The following is a 15,800-nucleotide window of genomic DNA, read 5'->3' on the forward strand; positions in this document are numbered from 1 at the left end:
TATCACCCCAGAAGAATCCATTAGCAGCTACTCCCTCCATCCCCAGCCCTAGGCAACCCCTCACCTACTTTCCATTTTTATAGATCTTCTTATTCTGGACATTTCCTGTAAAAAGAATTACACCACATAGGATCCTTTCTCCCTGGCTCCTTCCACTTAAGTGTAGTGTCTTCAGAGTTGAGCCATGTGGCAGCAGGTGTCAGGACTTTATTCCTTTCCCTGGCTGGATAATATTCCAATGTGTGGATGGACCACATCTTCTTTATTTGGGTTGTTTCCATCTTTTTGCTATTGTGAATGATGCTGCTGTGAACATCCATGTACAGATTTTTATGTGGACATACGTTTCATTTCTCTGGCTATATACCTAGGAGTAGAGTGGCTGAATCACTTTTTGAGGAACTATCAATCTGTTTTCCAGGGTGGCTTCACCATTTTACATTCTCACCAGCAATGTAAGAGGGTTCCAGTTTTTCCACATTCTTGCCAACACTGGTCGTTGTCTGTCTATTTGATTGCAGCCACCTTAGTGGCATGTCGTGGTTTTGATTTGTGTCTCTAATGACCAGTGATGTTGAGTATCTTTGCATGTGTTTATTCCAAGAGTTTTAAAATGTAAATGTGAGCCTTTCTCACTTCTTCCAAACTCAAATTTCTTTTCTTCCAAACTCCTTTCTCCTATCTTTCTTCCAAACTCAAAATGAAATAAAAATGAACATTTGGAAAGTCTTAGAGGATTATATGTAAGTATATGGTTAGAAGAAGATATTCATCTTAAATGTCCCAGGGTTCTAACTTTTTATTTGTTTTGTATCTTTGGACTTTGGAATTTATAACGTTTTAATGTTTGTTTATTGAGCTTATTTGTTTATAGCTTATTTGACTTACCATATACTTTATCTGAAAAGTTAATTTGAAGAGACTTGGGGCACCAAGAGACTTGGGGCTCAGTCAGTTGAGCATCTGACTTTGGCTCAGGTCATGATCTTACAGTTTGTGAGTTTGAGCTCCGCATTGGGCTTGCTGCTGTCATTGTAGAGCCCGCTTTGGATCTTCTGTCCACCCCCTTCCTCTGCCCCTTCCCCACTTGCGCTCACTCTCTCTCAAAAATAAATCGTTAAAGAAATAAAAAATTTAAAGAGACTTATCGGGGCACCTGGGTGGCTCAGTTTGTTAAGCACCTGATTTCAGCTCAGGTTATGATCTCACGGGGGTTTGTAAGTTCGAGCCCCACGTTAGGCTTTCTGCTGTCAGTGCGGAGCCCACTTTGAATCCTCTGTCTGCCCCTCCTCTGTTTTCTCTCTCTCTCAAAAATAAAGAAACCTTAAAAAAAAAATAATAAAGAGACTTACGGATGTAGAAAGCATTTGACAAGCTTCACATATTTAACTTTTGGTATTTAACTGCACCATTATTTTTAGTGCTTATGTTTTTCATTGTATTTCAGCATATTGCCTAACGTCTGTATTAGTCACTCTCCCAACAGAGTTGATAGAACTAAGTTAGTTAATGGGCATTTAAAAAAAAATTTTTTTTAATGCTTATTTATTTTTGAGACAGACAGAGAGAGACAGAGCATGAACGGGGGAGGGTCAGAGAGAGAGGGAGACACAGAATCCGAAGCAGGCTCCAGGCTCTGAGCTGTCAGCACAGAGCCCAATGCGGGGCTCGAACCCACGGACCGTGAGATCATGACCTGAGCCGAAGTCGGACGCCCAACCGACTGAGCCACCCAGGCGCCCCAATTAATGGGCATTTTTAAAGACTGTCTTAGTTTGTAGTTACATGAGCCATATTGCCTATAAAGGTAAATGGCTGCCTATAATTATCTATTTACTATTACTGATACTTGCATCTCAGTTCAAAGGGCCAGGATTGTACCAGGCTATTACTGACTGCTAGAACAGCTTAGGGGCATCATGAGTCAAACTGAATTATATTACATTAAGCCCTTATTTAGTCTACTGCTGGTTGAGAAACTGACTGGATATGATCATCCGTAATGTGTGACCAATCAGTTCAAGTATATTTGGTGGTAAGCTGTTCTGTATTCATTTTGTAGGGGCTGATGTTGCTAATGTCTGTAATGAAGCGGCTCTGATTGCTGCAAGACACCTTTCAGATTCCATAAATCAGAAACACTTTGAACAAGCAATTGAGCGGGTGATTGGTGGTAAGTAAACTGAATATAACTCAAGTCAAAAGGCCAATAAAATCAGTTTGAGACTATAGGTTTCTCTGTTTTGGCAAGATCTAGAAGCAAAGAAAAGTCTATCCACCCCACCCTGGGGCTCACCATGCACCTGCTGTGTCTCTCGGTACTGTGAACTTCCCCTTCCCTCACCCACCCCATGGTCTGGTGGAGATGGGTGCTGTTGGTTTGGGTGAGTTTGAGACAGCAGCCCAAACTACTCCTCACTTGTATTGGCAGCAAGCAGCAAGGTGTCTTCCCCTGAATTATACCGATGTAGTGTTTTGAGAATGTTTTGAAAAACAACCTTCCTGTTTCCAAATATTTTATTGCATAAATGTGCCCTGTGCTAGGTATAGGTGATGGATAAACAGCTGTAGCAGCTGTTTAACCAGGAAATGCTCACCCCACAAGCACTGTAGGGGATGTACACGTTTTCCATGCCTTCTAGGGAGCTTATAGTTTAATATGCATAAAAAGATAATTCCAGAGGGGCAAAGAAGGGAAGGGCACTATGGTCAGGCACAGCTCTATAGAAGAGGGGGGATTTAAACAGGTTTCAGTAGCGGGTGGGGGGGTAGGTATGGCATCAGAGTGGCAGGAACAGAGAAGGTAGTTTAGAGGTAGGGTTACAGCCTGTGTTTTGGTGAGGGAAAGCAAACCAGTCAGACTCCAGTTCTTTGGGAGGTAAGGCAAAGCTGAAAATATTTAATTCTAGATTTTAGAAAGCCTTAAATGTTGAGTTCAGGGTCTTTTGAAACTGTTGTCCTGTGGCTAGTATTAAACTAATGGATTTTTCCTGAGCTGTTGAGTAGGCTTTAAGAAAAAGAATCTGACATTGAAGAAGAGAGCGGCATCTGAAGGCAGAGAACATCGTAGTCATCAATGTGGGGTAGTGTACTTTAGCACAGGTAGTCCCGGCGATAATAGGCAAAAAAAAAAAAGGACAGCCTTACAGGCCATAGGAAAAATGGGGTGCTTCGAGAGGCAGCTGGTTTGGCAGAAGATGGAATGTGCAGAATTTGAGACAAGCCGGGCGGGCTGTCCATGTGGAACTCTGCAGCACCACGGTGCCAGAAGCTGTGGTTCCCGTGGTGTGGAGGTGGGTGAGAGGGCTTGGGGGGTAGGGGACGCACAGTAAACACTGCCTGTATTTGGTAGCGGAGGCGAGGAAAGTGAGCCAGCGAGGTCAGCAGAGCTTGTATGCCACAGGCCCAGGAGGTGCATCAGCGAATAAGGCAAGGAATAGATGCCATTAGAGGAGATCCAGGAGGTTGGAAGAGATGGGAGACAAGGGCAAAGACACATTTACAAAGGACTTAAAGGCAGGGTCCAGTAATGTGGGACATTGAGGAGCATGACCTCGGATTTGGCAACAAGACTCTTCTTGGTGTCTCGTGATGTGACAGTTTCAACTGTGTGGATAATACGAAGCCAGATTAATGGAGATTCCCGTGAGGATCTAGAGGCTAGTATAGCAGTGTGTTTAACCTGGGTTAGATGCTAACTAACTAACTAACTAACCAACCATTGAATGAATGGACTACTTATTCTAGAAATTTGTTAATTGAAAAGAAAAAAAAAATCTAAGTTGATAGAGTTGTGAGTGGAATTAAAACATTTCACTGTAGAGGCAGGTGAAAGCTGCGTGTCTGTGCCTTTTAGGTGGGGGAACAGTCAGTGCTCAGTGTGAAAGAGGTCAGGGCGGCAAGTCTAGGAGGGGCCCTTGCTCTGAGGTGGACGGACACTTGCCTGTTCACAGCTCAGCCACTGTAAACTGGCCACGAGCAATTGTTCTGCAGTAAGCATACTGGGAAAATGAAAAATTCCAGGGGTAAACTTGGTGAGGTGTGGGATTCATATTTTCTTATACAAGCAAGAACTGCTTATCTCTGGAAGACAGCGGGCTTACCTTCTGTAAATCTCCACCTTTCCAGCTCTGTGGTATGTACTTGTCTTGGGTTGTGTTATTGGGAACAAAGCACTCTTTCTTTTTTTTAATCCTTCGGACTCCTTAATATGTTATCATTTGAGAAATTCTCTCAGATGCGTTACCTTGAACACAACCAAACTACTTTCGTCATGGTGTAATGACTTATATGAGTACAAGCTATGTAGTTAGTGTCTATAGTACAGAGATGCAAATGAATTTAGCATCCACCTTGATCCAGGCCAGAGAGGAATTGTACTTGGATTAGGGGTCCCCCGGCTGTGTAGTCAACACGTGGGCCCAGCACAAGGGGTCTCCTGGGTCTGTTTTCTCAGGTCTGCTCTGCTGCTCGTTCTTGGAATCCCTAGGGTCAGTTGATTAGTGTGTTGGCTGCTGCAGCATTGGTCTTACTGACTTGCTGAGTAGGTGTTTCCAGATCTTCATCCGGCTCCCTTTTTCCTCTCCCGTTTGCCTTCCGTCAGGAGCAGACAGCAGGCAGTCTCATCTTTGTTTACCCTGCACTTCATAATTCCAAGTACCTGGACTAAGCAGGGGTCATTCCATGAATGGGCATGGAATTTGTTTTCTGTGCTTTCTATGAATTTTATGTTTTTTGACCTAAATGCTGAATTTTGTCTTGCATTTCTATTCCCAAAACAAAATAGATGACTCAAAAGCGTGGGAGAGTTCAGAAAAAAGTAGTCCTGGGGGTAGTGAATGCATTTTGCAGGAGTTGGGTGTATTTTGAAGTTGGTCCTTTGCTCTTAGTCTGACCATGGTTGGGAATTTCTGGATTGTCGCAGACAGCTTAGTCTCTAAATCACATTAGAGACTGTGTAGATTGAAGTGTGTAGATCGAAAAACCATCTTTTTATGACAGTGCCACAGAGTCAGTGTTTTTGGTTTTTTGTTATTATTTTGTCAGGCTTAGAGAAAAAAACCCAGGTTCTGCAGCCCGAGGAGAAGAAGACCGTGGCGTACCATGAGGCAGGTCACGCGGTTGCCGGGTGGTATCTGGAACACGCAGACCCACTCTTAAAGGTAAAACAGTTCGTGTCAGACAGATTGTGTGAGCAATTACTTGAGGAGAAAGTTGCACTCCCACAAAGATAAATACATAAAGAAATTTGGCCAAGATGTCTGGTAATGACAGTGGGATGAAGAGGTTAGCAAACCTTCCTGCAAATAAGTTATAAAGTTTGGAAAGAAGACTGCTATTTAAGGGGACTGAAAAGTGTCCAAAGCAGATCAAAGCTGGAGGAGAGTTTACTTTTGAAAAGCAGTAGCTATAGTGGGTTAGAATTGGGAGTTAGTGACTTTCTTGCCTGAGGAATTTTCCGTGGCCACAGTGATGGAAAAGGCTGGCTTTACCGTATTGATGCGGCAGAGGAGAGAGCTCAGGATTTGAAGACTATTGGAAATTTAACAGGAAAATCCTGAAAGCAAGAAAGTTACAGAGGAATGAGACCCAGGTCTGAGTTGAAACTGCCCAACTCCCTGGCTGACCACTAAACAATGCCTGCACAGGGAGACCCCAGAGAGCCTGGCAAAAAAGAAAGAAACCAAAGAGAAATCTCCTGAAAGATGGGTGTACCAAGTGAGATTGTTAAATTTTTGCTTTTTCAACCGAGTGCGGTCCCCAAACCGGTGCAGCATGAACCACAGGAAGCAGCAGTCTGACTTGCGATGTCAGGGGACTACTGGAAATGGAGGGGGATCCCCTGAAGCAAGGTGACCACAGAGGAGATAAAGTGTGCATAAAACATCCTAGATAGGGGCCCCTGACTGGCTCAGTCCGTAGAGCATACCACTCTTGATCTTGGAGTCATGAGTTCAAGTCCCATGTTGGGGGTAGAGTTTACTTAAAAAAATGACAACAACTGGGGCACCTGGGTGGCTCAGTCGGTTAAGCGTCCGACTTGGGCTCAGGTCATGATTTCATGGTTCATGAGTTCGAGCCCCGCATCAGGCCCAGTGCTGACAGCTTAGAGCCTGGAGCCTACTTCAGATTCTGTGTCTCCCTCTCTCTCTGCCCCTCCCTCACTCACACTTTGTCTCTTTCTCTCAAAAAATAAACAACAATAATAAACCATACTAGATAATCTGCAGAGAAGCCATTAGAAGCTAAAAGTGAAGTTAGTAAGGTTATAGAATTCAGGATCAGTATACAAAGATCAATTGTATTTCTGTATTTTAGCAGTGAACAATTGGAAAATGAAATTTTAAAAATTCAATTTAATTTACAACAGCATCCAGAAACATGAAATATTTAAGGATACATCTATTGAAGTATTTGTAGGATCTGTACATAGAATTAAATAAGACCTAAATAAAAACAGAAATACACTGTGTTCATGAAATACCATGATCACCGTTCTCCCCAAACTCATGTATAGTTTCAGCTCACATCTCTGCCGTAAATATAGCAGACTTTTTTTTAATAGAAATTGATAAGCAGATCTAAAATTTATATGGAAATGTATATCAACTAGAATAAACCAAAACAAGTTTGAAGGGGTTACACTCCCAATTTTAAGACTTTGAATAAAGCTACAGTAATGAAGACTAATATTGCAGAAGGGACTAAACAGTTCACTGGGATGGAATAGATCCATCCCACATAAATAATTGATTTGTTGATTAAATAATCACACATAACTAATTAAATAATTGATTTTCAACAGAAGTGCCAAAGTAATTTAAGGTGAGGAGGATTGTCACACTGGTTCTGGCAACTCAGTGTTCATGTGGGGGAAAAAGCTAATGTTGACCCTTATATGTAAAAAATTAATTTGAAATAGATTGTAAAAACTAAAACAATAAACTTTTAGAGGAAAACATAGGTCAAAAATCTTTGTAACCTTAGGCAGAACTGTCTTAGTATACAAAAAGCATGAACCACAGAAGAAAAGTTATGTGGGAGTTATAGACAAAAAGTTATATTTTGTCTTTGAAAGGCACTGTTAAGAAAATGAAAGACAAGTCATATACTTACAGTACATATATGACAAAGGACTTGTATTTAGAATATGTAAAAAACTCTTAAAATTCTGTAAGAAAATGAGCAACCCAGTGAAATGATGGGGAAAAGATCTGAGCCTATACTTCACAAAAGAAGGTATACATATAGACATTAAGCACATGCAGATACTCCATTAGTCATCAGGAAAGTGCAAATTAAACCACAATGAAATACCACCATATAACTATCAGAATGGTTAAAGTTACAAAGTCAGTCCTGAGTGTTGGTTGGTTAAGATGTCAGTCTAGCTGGAGTCCTCATCCACTGCTGATGGGAATGTGAAGTGATATATCCCTTTTGAAAAACAATTTGGCAGTTTCTTATAAGGGTAAACAAATTCTTCCATACAACCAAATGATCTCACTCCTATATGTAATCACCCAAGAGAAATAAAAACATGTCCACACAAAGACTTTTACTGCTTTATTCATAATAGCAATAAACTGGAGACAACCCTGATGTCCCTCAAGAATGAAATGGATGTTTGGTATGTTTGTACAATGGAATGCTACCCAGCAGTAAAAATGAATGAACTATTAATACACACAGCAGTGTGGGCAAATCTCAGAAACAATAAAAGAAACCAGACACAGTAAAGTACATACTGTATGATTCCATTTGTATACAGTTCCAGAAATGGTGACTGATCCATAGGGACTGGAAGCATATCTCTGGCTGCCTGGGGCTGGAGGGGAAGTGTGGGGTAAGACTGACCAGAAGGAATACAAAGGAACTTTGCAGGATGGAGAAAGGATTTGTATCTTTGTTGTGGTAGGAAGTTTGGTTTGTCAAAACTCATTGGACTGTACACTTAAAATGGGTACATTTTACTGAATATAAACTATCCCCAATAAAGTTGATTTTTTTTAATTTTAAGGAGTTTACGCAGTGGCAGAAAACACTTAGAGGAGAAAATGAAGCCTGCTGAGCATCTAGGTCTGCCTTCCCCTTTGTCCGGTAAAGGAGGTTGTGGCTGGGGCTCACTCAAGTTGAATGGCGCCTAGGCCATATTTGAGCTGTCAGAAGGAGTCATCACTCACCAGTTGTCCTTTTGTCAAGACTGAATAATTTCAGTTGAGTCTTATAGAAAGACAAGAAATACTGTCTAGAACTCTAAGGTGAAGTTATCCTAAGAAAATATCCTCCCTGAGCGGTCACTTCTGCCAGCTCTCCTCCTGCCAGCTCTCCTCCTGCCAAGGCTGACGGAAATTCCCAGCTGTCATGCTTATTTTTCATCAGTGACCTTATCTACGTATAGATAAACATTGTGGTCAACATTTGGTGGTAGAATCCTCAACATTTTTGGTTTTGTTTTTTTGTGTTTTTCTGAGTTGTCAGCATTTTGTATATTTTCTACTTGCCAGGTCTCCATCATCCCACGGGGCAAAGGACTAGGTTATGCTCAGTATTTACCCAAAGAGCAATACTTATACACCAAAGAGCAGCTCTTGGACAGGATGTGCATGACTCTGGGTGGCCGAGTGTCAGAGGAAATCTTCTTTGGAAGAATTACAACTGGTGCTCAAGATGATTTGCGAAAAGTAACTCAGAGTGCATATGCTCAAGTAAGTGTATGAAATGGAGTGTTTCTTTTTTGCTTTCTCACATTTGCACGAGAAATGGATGTTTGTGGTTGGCTCTGAAACAATACTGTTGTGTTTGGCTGAGGCTTTTCAGGCAGGAATTAATTCTTAAATCCATTTTAAAGCAATCAAAACTTTTTCATAAGAAACTCTTTTTTTTGTTTTTGTTTTTGTTTTTTTTTTGGTTTTTGGTAGCACAGTATTTAAAGTTTACAGATTTCTCCCACTATCTGAAAGTAGAGCATTCCTATGAAACCTTTTGGAAGTTGAAATGGCTCAAAGCAAAGAAGCACTTACTATTAATTTATATGGAGCATTTTCTGAATGTTCCCACACCCAAAAAATAACCGCTGGGAGGCTATTAGAGCTCAGGACATGTCTTGCTAAGGGAGCCTGGCTGTGCCACTCCCTGTTTGCAGCACACCTAAGGTGTAACAGCTTGCTGCAAAACAAATGCTGAATGCTCTTTTCACTTCTTTTCATAAAAGTGAAAGAAAGTCCTCTTCCAATTTCTTTGGGTTGGTGAAAGCAGGTACTGCCGTAGGGTCTTTTGTGAAAGCAAGTGGCACAACGCGAACTTTGGAAAGGCAGGAGATATCTATGGTACTAAGAGTCTGCGAAGTACGTATGCATAGTTTAAAGTTCCATTTATAAGCCTGAGTGATCCCGTGGCACACCACTGCCTGTACCCTGGGCTGTCCCTAAGAGCGTCCCTTCGCAGTCCCCTCCCTTCCTGTGGGACCATCCACTTTCCTGGCTTGTTATCATCCTACTCAAATTTTCTTTATCCCTGTGTGTACATCCCCAAAGTTTTGCTGTCTTGGAACTTGATATAAATGACTTTCTTTGGGAACTCCTGTTACCCATATGTCAGCCCTTCTTCTGGTCTGTCACTTTCTCAGGTCTTTTTTAATGACGGTTTTGTTTTTGTTTTGTTTTGTTTTTTTTAATAGTTGTCCTCTTTACCTTCTGTTTCTCAGGACATTATTGTGGTTGTTTGCTCTTGCGTTCTTTGCGCCTTAATGTTCATTTTTAAAATAGTGTTTTCTTTCATATGTAACTTTTTTCTGTGTTTTAGCACCTCATCTAAGTGTTTTTGATTCTGATTTATGTTACTCTTTCATGTTTTATGTTATTTTCCTTATTTCTTTCACGCTTTCTTAAGTGGTAGGTTACAGTTTTCATCTTTTTATGGGTGTCTTCCCGTCCTGCTGTCGTTATGTATGGAGATGTTATTCTCCTTTTCTCTTGTGACAACTTCTTAGACATTTTTCTGTTGCCCATTTTATATGAAATTTGCTTTCTTGACGTCTTAAGAGGGAGAAGCTAGCTTTTCTAGTTTTATAGCTTTAGAATTCCCTTTTCTATTGTTTCATGAAGGTTTTAAGACCATGGCATCCTGCTTTCTGAGTTCTCTTGGCTCTGTTCCTGCTCCCTACTTTCATCTTGGCTTTCTCTTTTCTAGTGCATTTGGATTTTACTTCCAGAAACTTCTTAACATGGGGCTTTTTAGTTTTGGGGGGTCCAGACTGGACCCCAGGGCTTCAGGGAACAGGAAAAAGTAAACTCCCTTCCAGGATCACTTGTTCTCAGGTTGGCACACTTCCCTTTACAGGAAGAGCCTGGAGGGCTTGGGTTTTATCCTCTTGGGTCTGTCAGAGGCTGGCTTCTCTTGCAGTATCTTGCAGGTCTCGTAGATGTTGTCTTTGGGCTTCTTGTCTTGTGTCTCTAGTTGAAGACTTGAAAATACTATCCATCACTACCACTGTCTACACAGAACACCCTTGTCCACTCAGCCAATCCAGGGATGCCCTGTAGATTTTGCCAGGTTAAAGAGTAGTGAAGTGAAATGTGCGGAGTTAACGCCATTGTAAAGACTTACTGCCATTTTATAAATCAGCCTGTCCACAAACTGGACGCCCACCACTAATCACGTATTCTTTTTCAGATTGTTCAGTTTGGCATGAACGAAAAGGTCGGGCAAATCTCCTTTGACCTCCCACGTCAGGGTGATATGGTTTTAGAGAAACCTTATAGTGAAGCTACCGCAAGACTGATAGATGATGAGGTGCGAATACTTATTAACGATGCTTATAAAAGAACAGTGGCTCTTCTCACGGAAAAGAAAGCTGATGTGGAGAAGGTAGGTGCTAATTGTATGAATAATTCACTACATGATTTTGAAGGAAAAAAGATTAAAGTGATGGCTTGACTATTTGGGTTGGTTTATAGACATTAGCGTTTCCTGGAACTGGCTAACTCTTGGTTCCTTTCTTTATTCTGACTTTGCTTCTGCTCTGTCTCTGTGAGGAGGTGGGAATGCAGTAGTGAGCAAAAGTAGAACACAGTCCCAGCCCCTGTGGCTTTTAGGAACATGAGTGCAGGATTAACCACGACTGTTCATAATCACAAAATACACAACTGAATCAGCCCTCCTCCCTACCGTGTGTTTTACCCGTACTCCTCAGAAAGGAACTCAGCAGACAGATGGGAATTTACCACTGATTTTCACCCCTGGAATAAACAGGTAGTGACGAAAGGGCAAACAAAAGCTAGCCCAACTAGATAAGTAGGAGTCTGCACATGCAGATTACCTTTGGCTTAATTATGAGCTTTGTGAATAAACGTGCTTTGTATTTTCTGTTGTACGTCATATGATAGCACCTACCAAAGGGAGGGATTCTTCCCAAATTCAGTGGATTTCTCGCATCCAGTAAACCCTTAATTATTCAGAATCCATGCAACCAAAGTTAAAATTTTTCGTTCTTTGAACTTTCCACACTCCTGAAGCGCAAATGAGAAAGCCTTTTATGAGGGGTTGACACAGGTAAAGAATATTCCAGCATTGCTATTCCATCAGTAGGTCTTCACAGAGAGTCCTCCTGTGAACCTGCCCCATGCTAGCCAATCCAGAAGCACCTGTGATGTCTTTTTACAAAAGTGCTCAGTGCAGGTGGAGAGAGCTGGCACCCTGGGACACTGGAAGGCATAGCCGGGAGCTCTGAGAAAGGAAGATCAGAGTGGACAGCAAAGGCTTCTTGTAGAAGATAGAACAAGATTTTACCTAGAAGTCAAGCTACAGTGAACCAGGAGAGGAGGGGAGCAGAGAGAAGGACACGGCCGCATGGAGGCCTGGTGAGCAGGAAGTGTGTGTGGAGCAGGGCAGGATTGAGCAGATATTTGGGGGGAGGGGGCTGCAGTTGCCCAGGTTCTCATAAACTAGTTAGAAAGTTTAGAAACAGTTTTAGAAATAAGAGTGACCTTCAAAATGATCTCATCCAGCCCCTTTGTTTTATACTAGGGAGTCCTTAAAGAGTCTTGAGTGAAAGTGATGAAGGTCATCATTTGAAGGAGAGTATGGCAGCAGTGTGCCAGTCCAGGGTGGTGGGAGAGACCAGCTCAGAGGCTGCTGTGGGTCTCTTCTATATTCCTGGCATGGTACTGGGAGTAGCAGCAGAAGGAAGGCACAGACAGATCTGAAAAACTGAGATTTATTGGTCAAATGTACAGAATGAACAAGAAGAAAGCCCTTGAGATGACTCCTAGTGGCAAACACAGAGGACAGGGTCAGTCTTGACACCCAAGAGACGCGGGCAATGGGCATTTGCAGATGAGACCTGGGTAGGAGGTCCAGGCTGGAGATAGGATCTCTTGGTGGTGCCCCCAATAGGCAGTTGTGGGAAAGAAGGACCTGAGCTGTGAAAGACAGTGGAGGAGCTCACTGAAGACCTCTGGCTGCAGGACACTGTGTACAGGGATTCGAGGGGAGGATCCCAACACGCACACTGTAGATCCAGGGAGTTTCAGTGGGTCCAGTTATCCTTTTGCGTGTATAATGCATGTACTGACAGCGGTAACAAAGACTTGTTTGGGAAGGGGAAATTCGTTCAACAGAGTGAGGATCTCGAAACACTGCAGAGTTCTGAAGTACCTTCCAGCCCGTTTGAGAAAATTAGATCTGCTAAGAGTGATGTTTGAGCCAGCCGGGAGAAAGGGAGCCATCAAGAGGAGAGGTGGCTGGAGTCTTTGCTGCTCAGACTAGTGCCCTCCACATTCTGGGCCTCACTGTACTCCTTTGATAGGATAATCCGTGGGCGCTGAGCTTTAGGAGAATAAGAATAACCAGCTAGCATTCACTCATCGTCTCATGTGCACCAGGTACTGGCTAAGGTGCATGAACTTCTCTCTAAAATCCTCATTGTCATCCCATTTTACAGAAGAAACTAGTACATGGAGATGTTAAGTAACATTATTTCAACTTAAGTGGGTTACCCACAACTGTGTAAATAGGCAAATTGAGAAATAATGGTGATCTAAGAAGAAAACTTCGTTATGTTTTTAAGAGTTTTTATCTCTTAGAAACAAAAATATATACAGATAAAACGACAGCTGGGATTTTCTTCAGAATAATTTGGGGAGTAGATGAAACAAAAATGGCCCTAAATTGATTAACCGTTGATAGCGGCTCCATGGGGATACGTTATCCATTTACAACTTTTGTGCATATTTGCAGTATTCCATAATAAAGTTTTTGAAAATTGAAAAAACAATAAAATTGTTTTATCTTTTAACACATAGTATCTTTTAAACACATAGCATTTAGTGTAGGGTATGGAGAAGTTAAATTTCTAAATAGGGAGTTACCTCAGGAACTAAATATATTCTATAGGTCAGTTTATATTTTAACCCGTTTCACTGTCTTTGTAATGGTCAGATGCTCTAATAGAACCACTCTGCCCTGCTCCCCTGATACCATCCTCGCTCCCCCGCATACACATAGCTGCTCAGGTGGCTCTTTCTTGGTGGCCTGTTACAAGGGGTACTGTCAAGTTTGTAGTTCGAGCATACAAATGACTAGAACTTCAAGGTACATGTTTTTATATAAACCTTCCTGGCTTCCTTTTGTATCTCTACTCTTGTCTTTATTTTTTCTGACTAACTTTTAAAATTTCCTGCTTACCTATTTCTGCCCTTTCCTCCAACTCGCCCTCCCAGCCACTAGTGTATCCTTCCAGAACTTCTTTACGTATACATATAAGCACAGAAAAAGATAAATATCTTTCTCCTTTTAAAAGCAATGTAGCATACCATACAAAGGTGTGCATCTACCTTTTCTCCCTGAATATGTCTTCCCATGATGTATGTAGAACAGAGAGATTCTTCCTTATAGGTACATAATTGTTCATTGTGTGAATGTATCACAATGTATTTAGCTGCTCCCTTACTGGTGAGCAATTGTTTTTCCAATATTTTGTATATTTTACTCTAAAATCATGGGACCTTATGTGTCTCTTTTTCAGTGGTCTTAAATCCTATTTTGGAATGGGGCTAAGCTATAAATAAAAATGATTAGCTTTGAAAAGACTTATACTGAGTAATTGTGTTTAACGGGAATTGTTTGTATTTCAGGTTGCTCTTCTATTATTAGAAAAAGAAGTATTAGATAAGAATGACATGGTTGAACTTTTGGGCCCCAGACCGTTTGCAGAAAAATCTACCTATGAAGAATTTGTGGAAGGCACTGGAAGCTTGGATGAGGACACTTCGCTTCCAGAGGGCCTTAAAGACTGGAACAAAGAACGGGAAAAGGAGAAAGAGGAGCCCCGGGATGAGAAAATCGCCAACCAGATCCGAGGAGGGAGGCCATTTTAGCTTGTTGTCTTATGGTCGATTCTGGCTTTCTCAGAGAAATAAGGACACTGCTAGGCCGATCAGAACCATCTGCTGACCCGGTTGAAATGGTGGGAAGAGGAGTCCTTAGTCCTCAGCTTCTGAAGTCATAGCCAGGGTGGCAGGGTGACTTTCTGAAGGCCCAGAATGTGTCCGCGAGCCTGTCAGGCCCTCAACAGTGGCTGGGAGCGTGGAGACGGCACCCTGGCGCTGCTCCCTCCCCCCTTGGGTGGTGCCAGCCGCTGTGTTGGGGATCCACCATTGTGGAGTCTTGCCAGTGTGAGAGAGGGTGTATTTTTCTCTTGCCGTCACCCACTCTTCATTCCTGTTTCCCTTCAGTTTCCCTCTGTGGATGAGCTGTGAAATTACATTGGAGTCCTGATAAGAATATTTTAATTTGACTTAATACTTTAAAGATTGAATGCAGATCTCACGTTGCTGTTTTAATGGAATGGTTTTCTACAGAGAGCTGTAACATATCTACAAATATGAATGTATTATGTAAATATGGCTTCTTTACATCAAAAATAAAGCATACTGTACTTTTTTTCTTCGGAACTCAACAGAGGGTCACTGTTTTGTGCTCGAGATGTTTTCTTTTAGAAAACATAATGGAAAGGAATTAAGTGTTCTAACTTTGGAGAGAGAAATCCTCCAGAACCTCAGTCCTGGTTCTTAACCAGCTCCCACAAGAGGCCTGGCAACTTCTAGATTTGTACATTCTGAAATGATGAACTCTGGATATAAAGTACATTCATATCAAGTCAGTGCGAGAATCTTGTGACAATGGCATCGGTTTACATTCTCACCAGGCTGGTCATGACCAGACATTGTTCACACCACCTGGGTCTGGAAGTCAGTGTGTGACCATAGCAGGCCTGGCAGACTGTCCCAAGCCATCACATGGATTTGTTATTACAGCTTGCCTTGTGTATTCTTGATGCAGTTAAGTATGTTGTGGGAACGACGACTTCTTAGACTTAAGACATAGATGGCGTTCCCGGAGCAGCACTGGACCAACAGTGTGGGAAGTGTGACGGCAGGCTGCTCTGTCCCAGGACCGCTCTTCCAGGTGGCCCAGAGATGCCGAGCTCCAGCTCGCCGGACCACAGAAGCAGCTGTGTGGGTGCCAGTCACTCAGTATTACAGGAGCCTGGGAGCCCTCCTCAGCTCATACTTGAGTCCCTCAGCTGCTCTGCCCGGTGACCTGCAGATGTAACACATTCACTGCCTCCTTCCCTCAGGATGCTTGTGGTAGGTAGTTCAGTGACGAAGGCTGTATGATTCACTTGGCCATCAGGGTGTTGAGTGTGCTGTTCTCTACACAACGAGGAGACTATGCTTCCTCGTACCACTGCAAGGAGAAGTGCCAGCATGCGTGGAGCTCCAGTAGGCCTTGGCCGT

The 15,800-nt window shown here is 42.3% G+C and overlaps 1 protein-coding gene across 1 annotated transcript in view; it reads left to right on the top strand.

The window, feature by feature from the left end:
- Nucleotides 1-14,959, top strand: part of AFG3L2 (AFG3 like matrix AAA peptidase subunit 2) — a 40,524-nt gene extending 25,565 nt beyond the window's left edge. Inside the window, exons 13-17 of the mRNA XM_025931249.2 lie at nucleotides 2,063-2,173; nucleotides 5,047-5,162; nucleotides 8,508-8,708; nucleotides 10,675-10,869; nucleotides 14,136-14,959. Coding sequence (XP_025787034.1) covers nucleotides 2,063-2,173; nucleotides 5,047-5,162; nucleotides 8,508-8,708; nucleotides 10,675-10,869; nucleotides 14,136-14,378 — 866 coding nt within the window. The 3' untranslated portion in view covers nucleotides 14,379-14,959. The remainder of the gene's footprint in view (nucleotides 1-2,062; nucleotides 2,174-5,046; nucleotides 5,163-8,507; nucleotides 8,709-10,674; nucleotides 10,870-14,135) is intronic.
- The last annotated feature ends 841 nt before the right edge of the window (nucleotides 14,960-15,800 follow it).

This window comes from Puma concolor, chromosome D3, assembly GCF_028749965.1.
Source record: "Puma concolor isolate L17-30 chromosome D3, mPumCon1.1.hap2, whole genome shotgun sequence".
NCBI classification, from domain to species: Eukaryota; Metazoa; Chordata; class Mammalia; order Carnivora; family Felidae; genus Puma; species Puma concolor.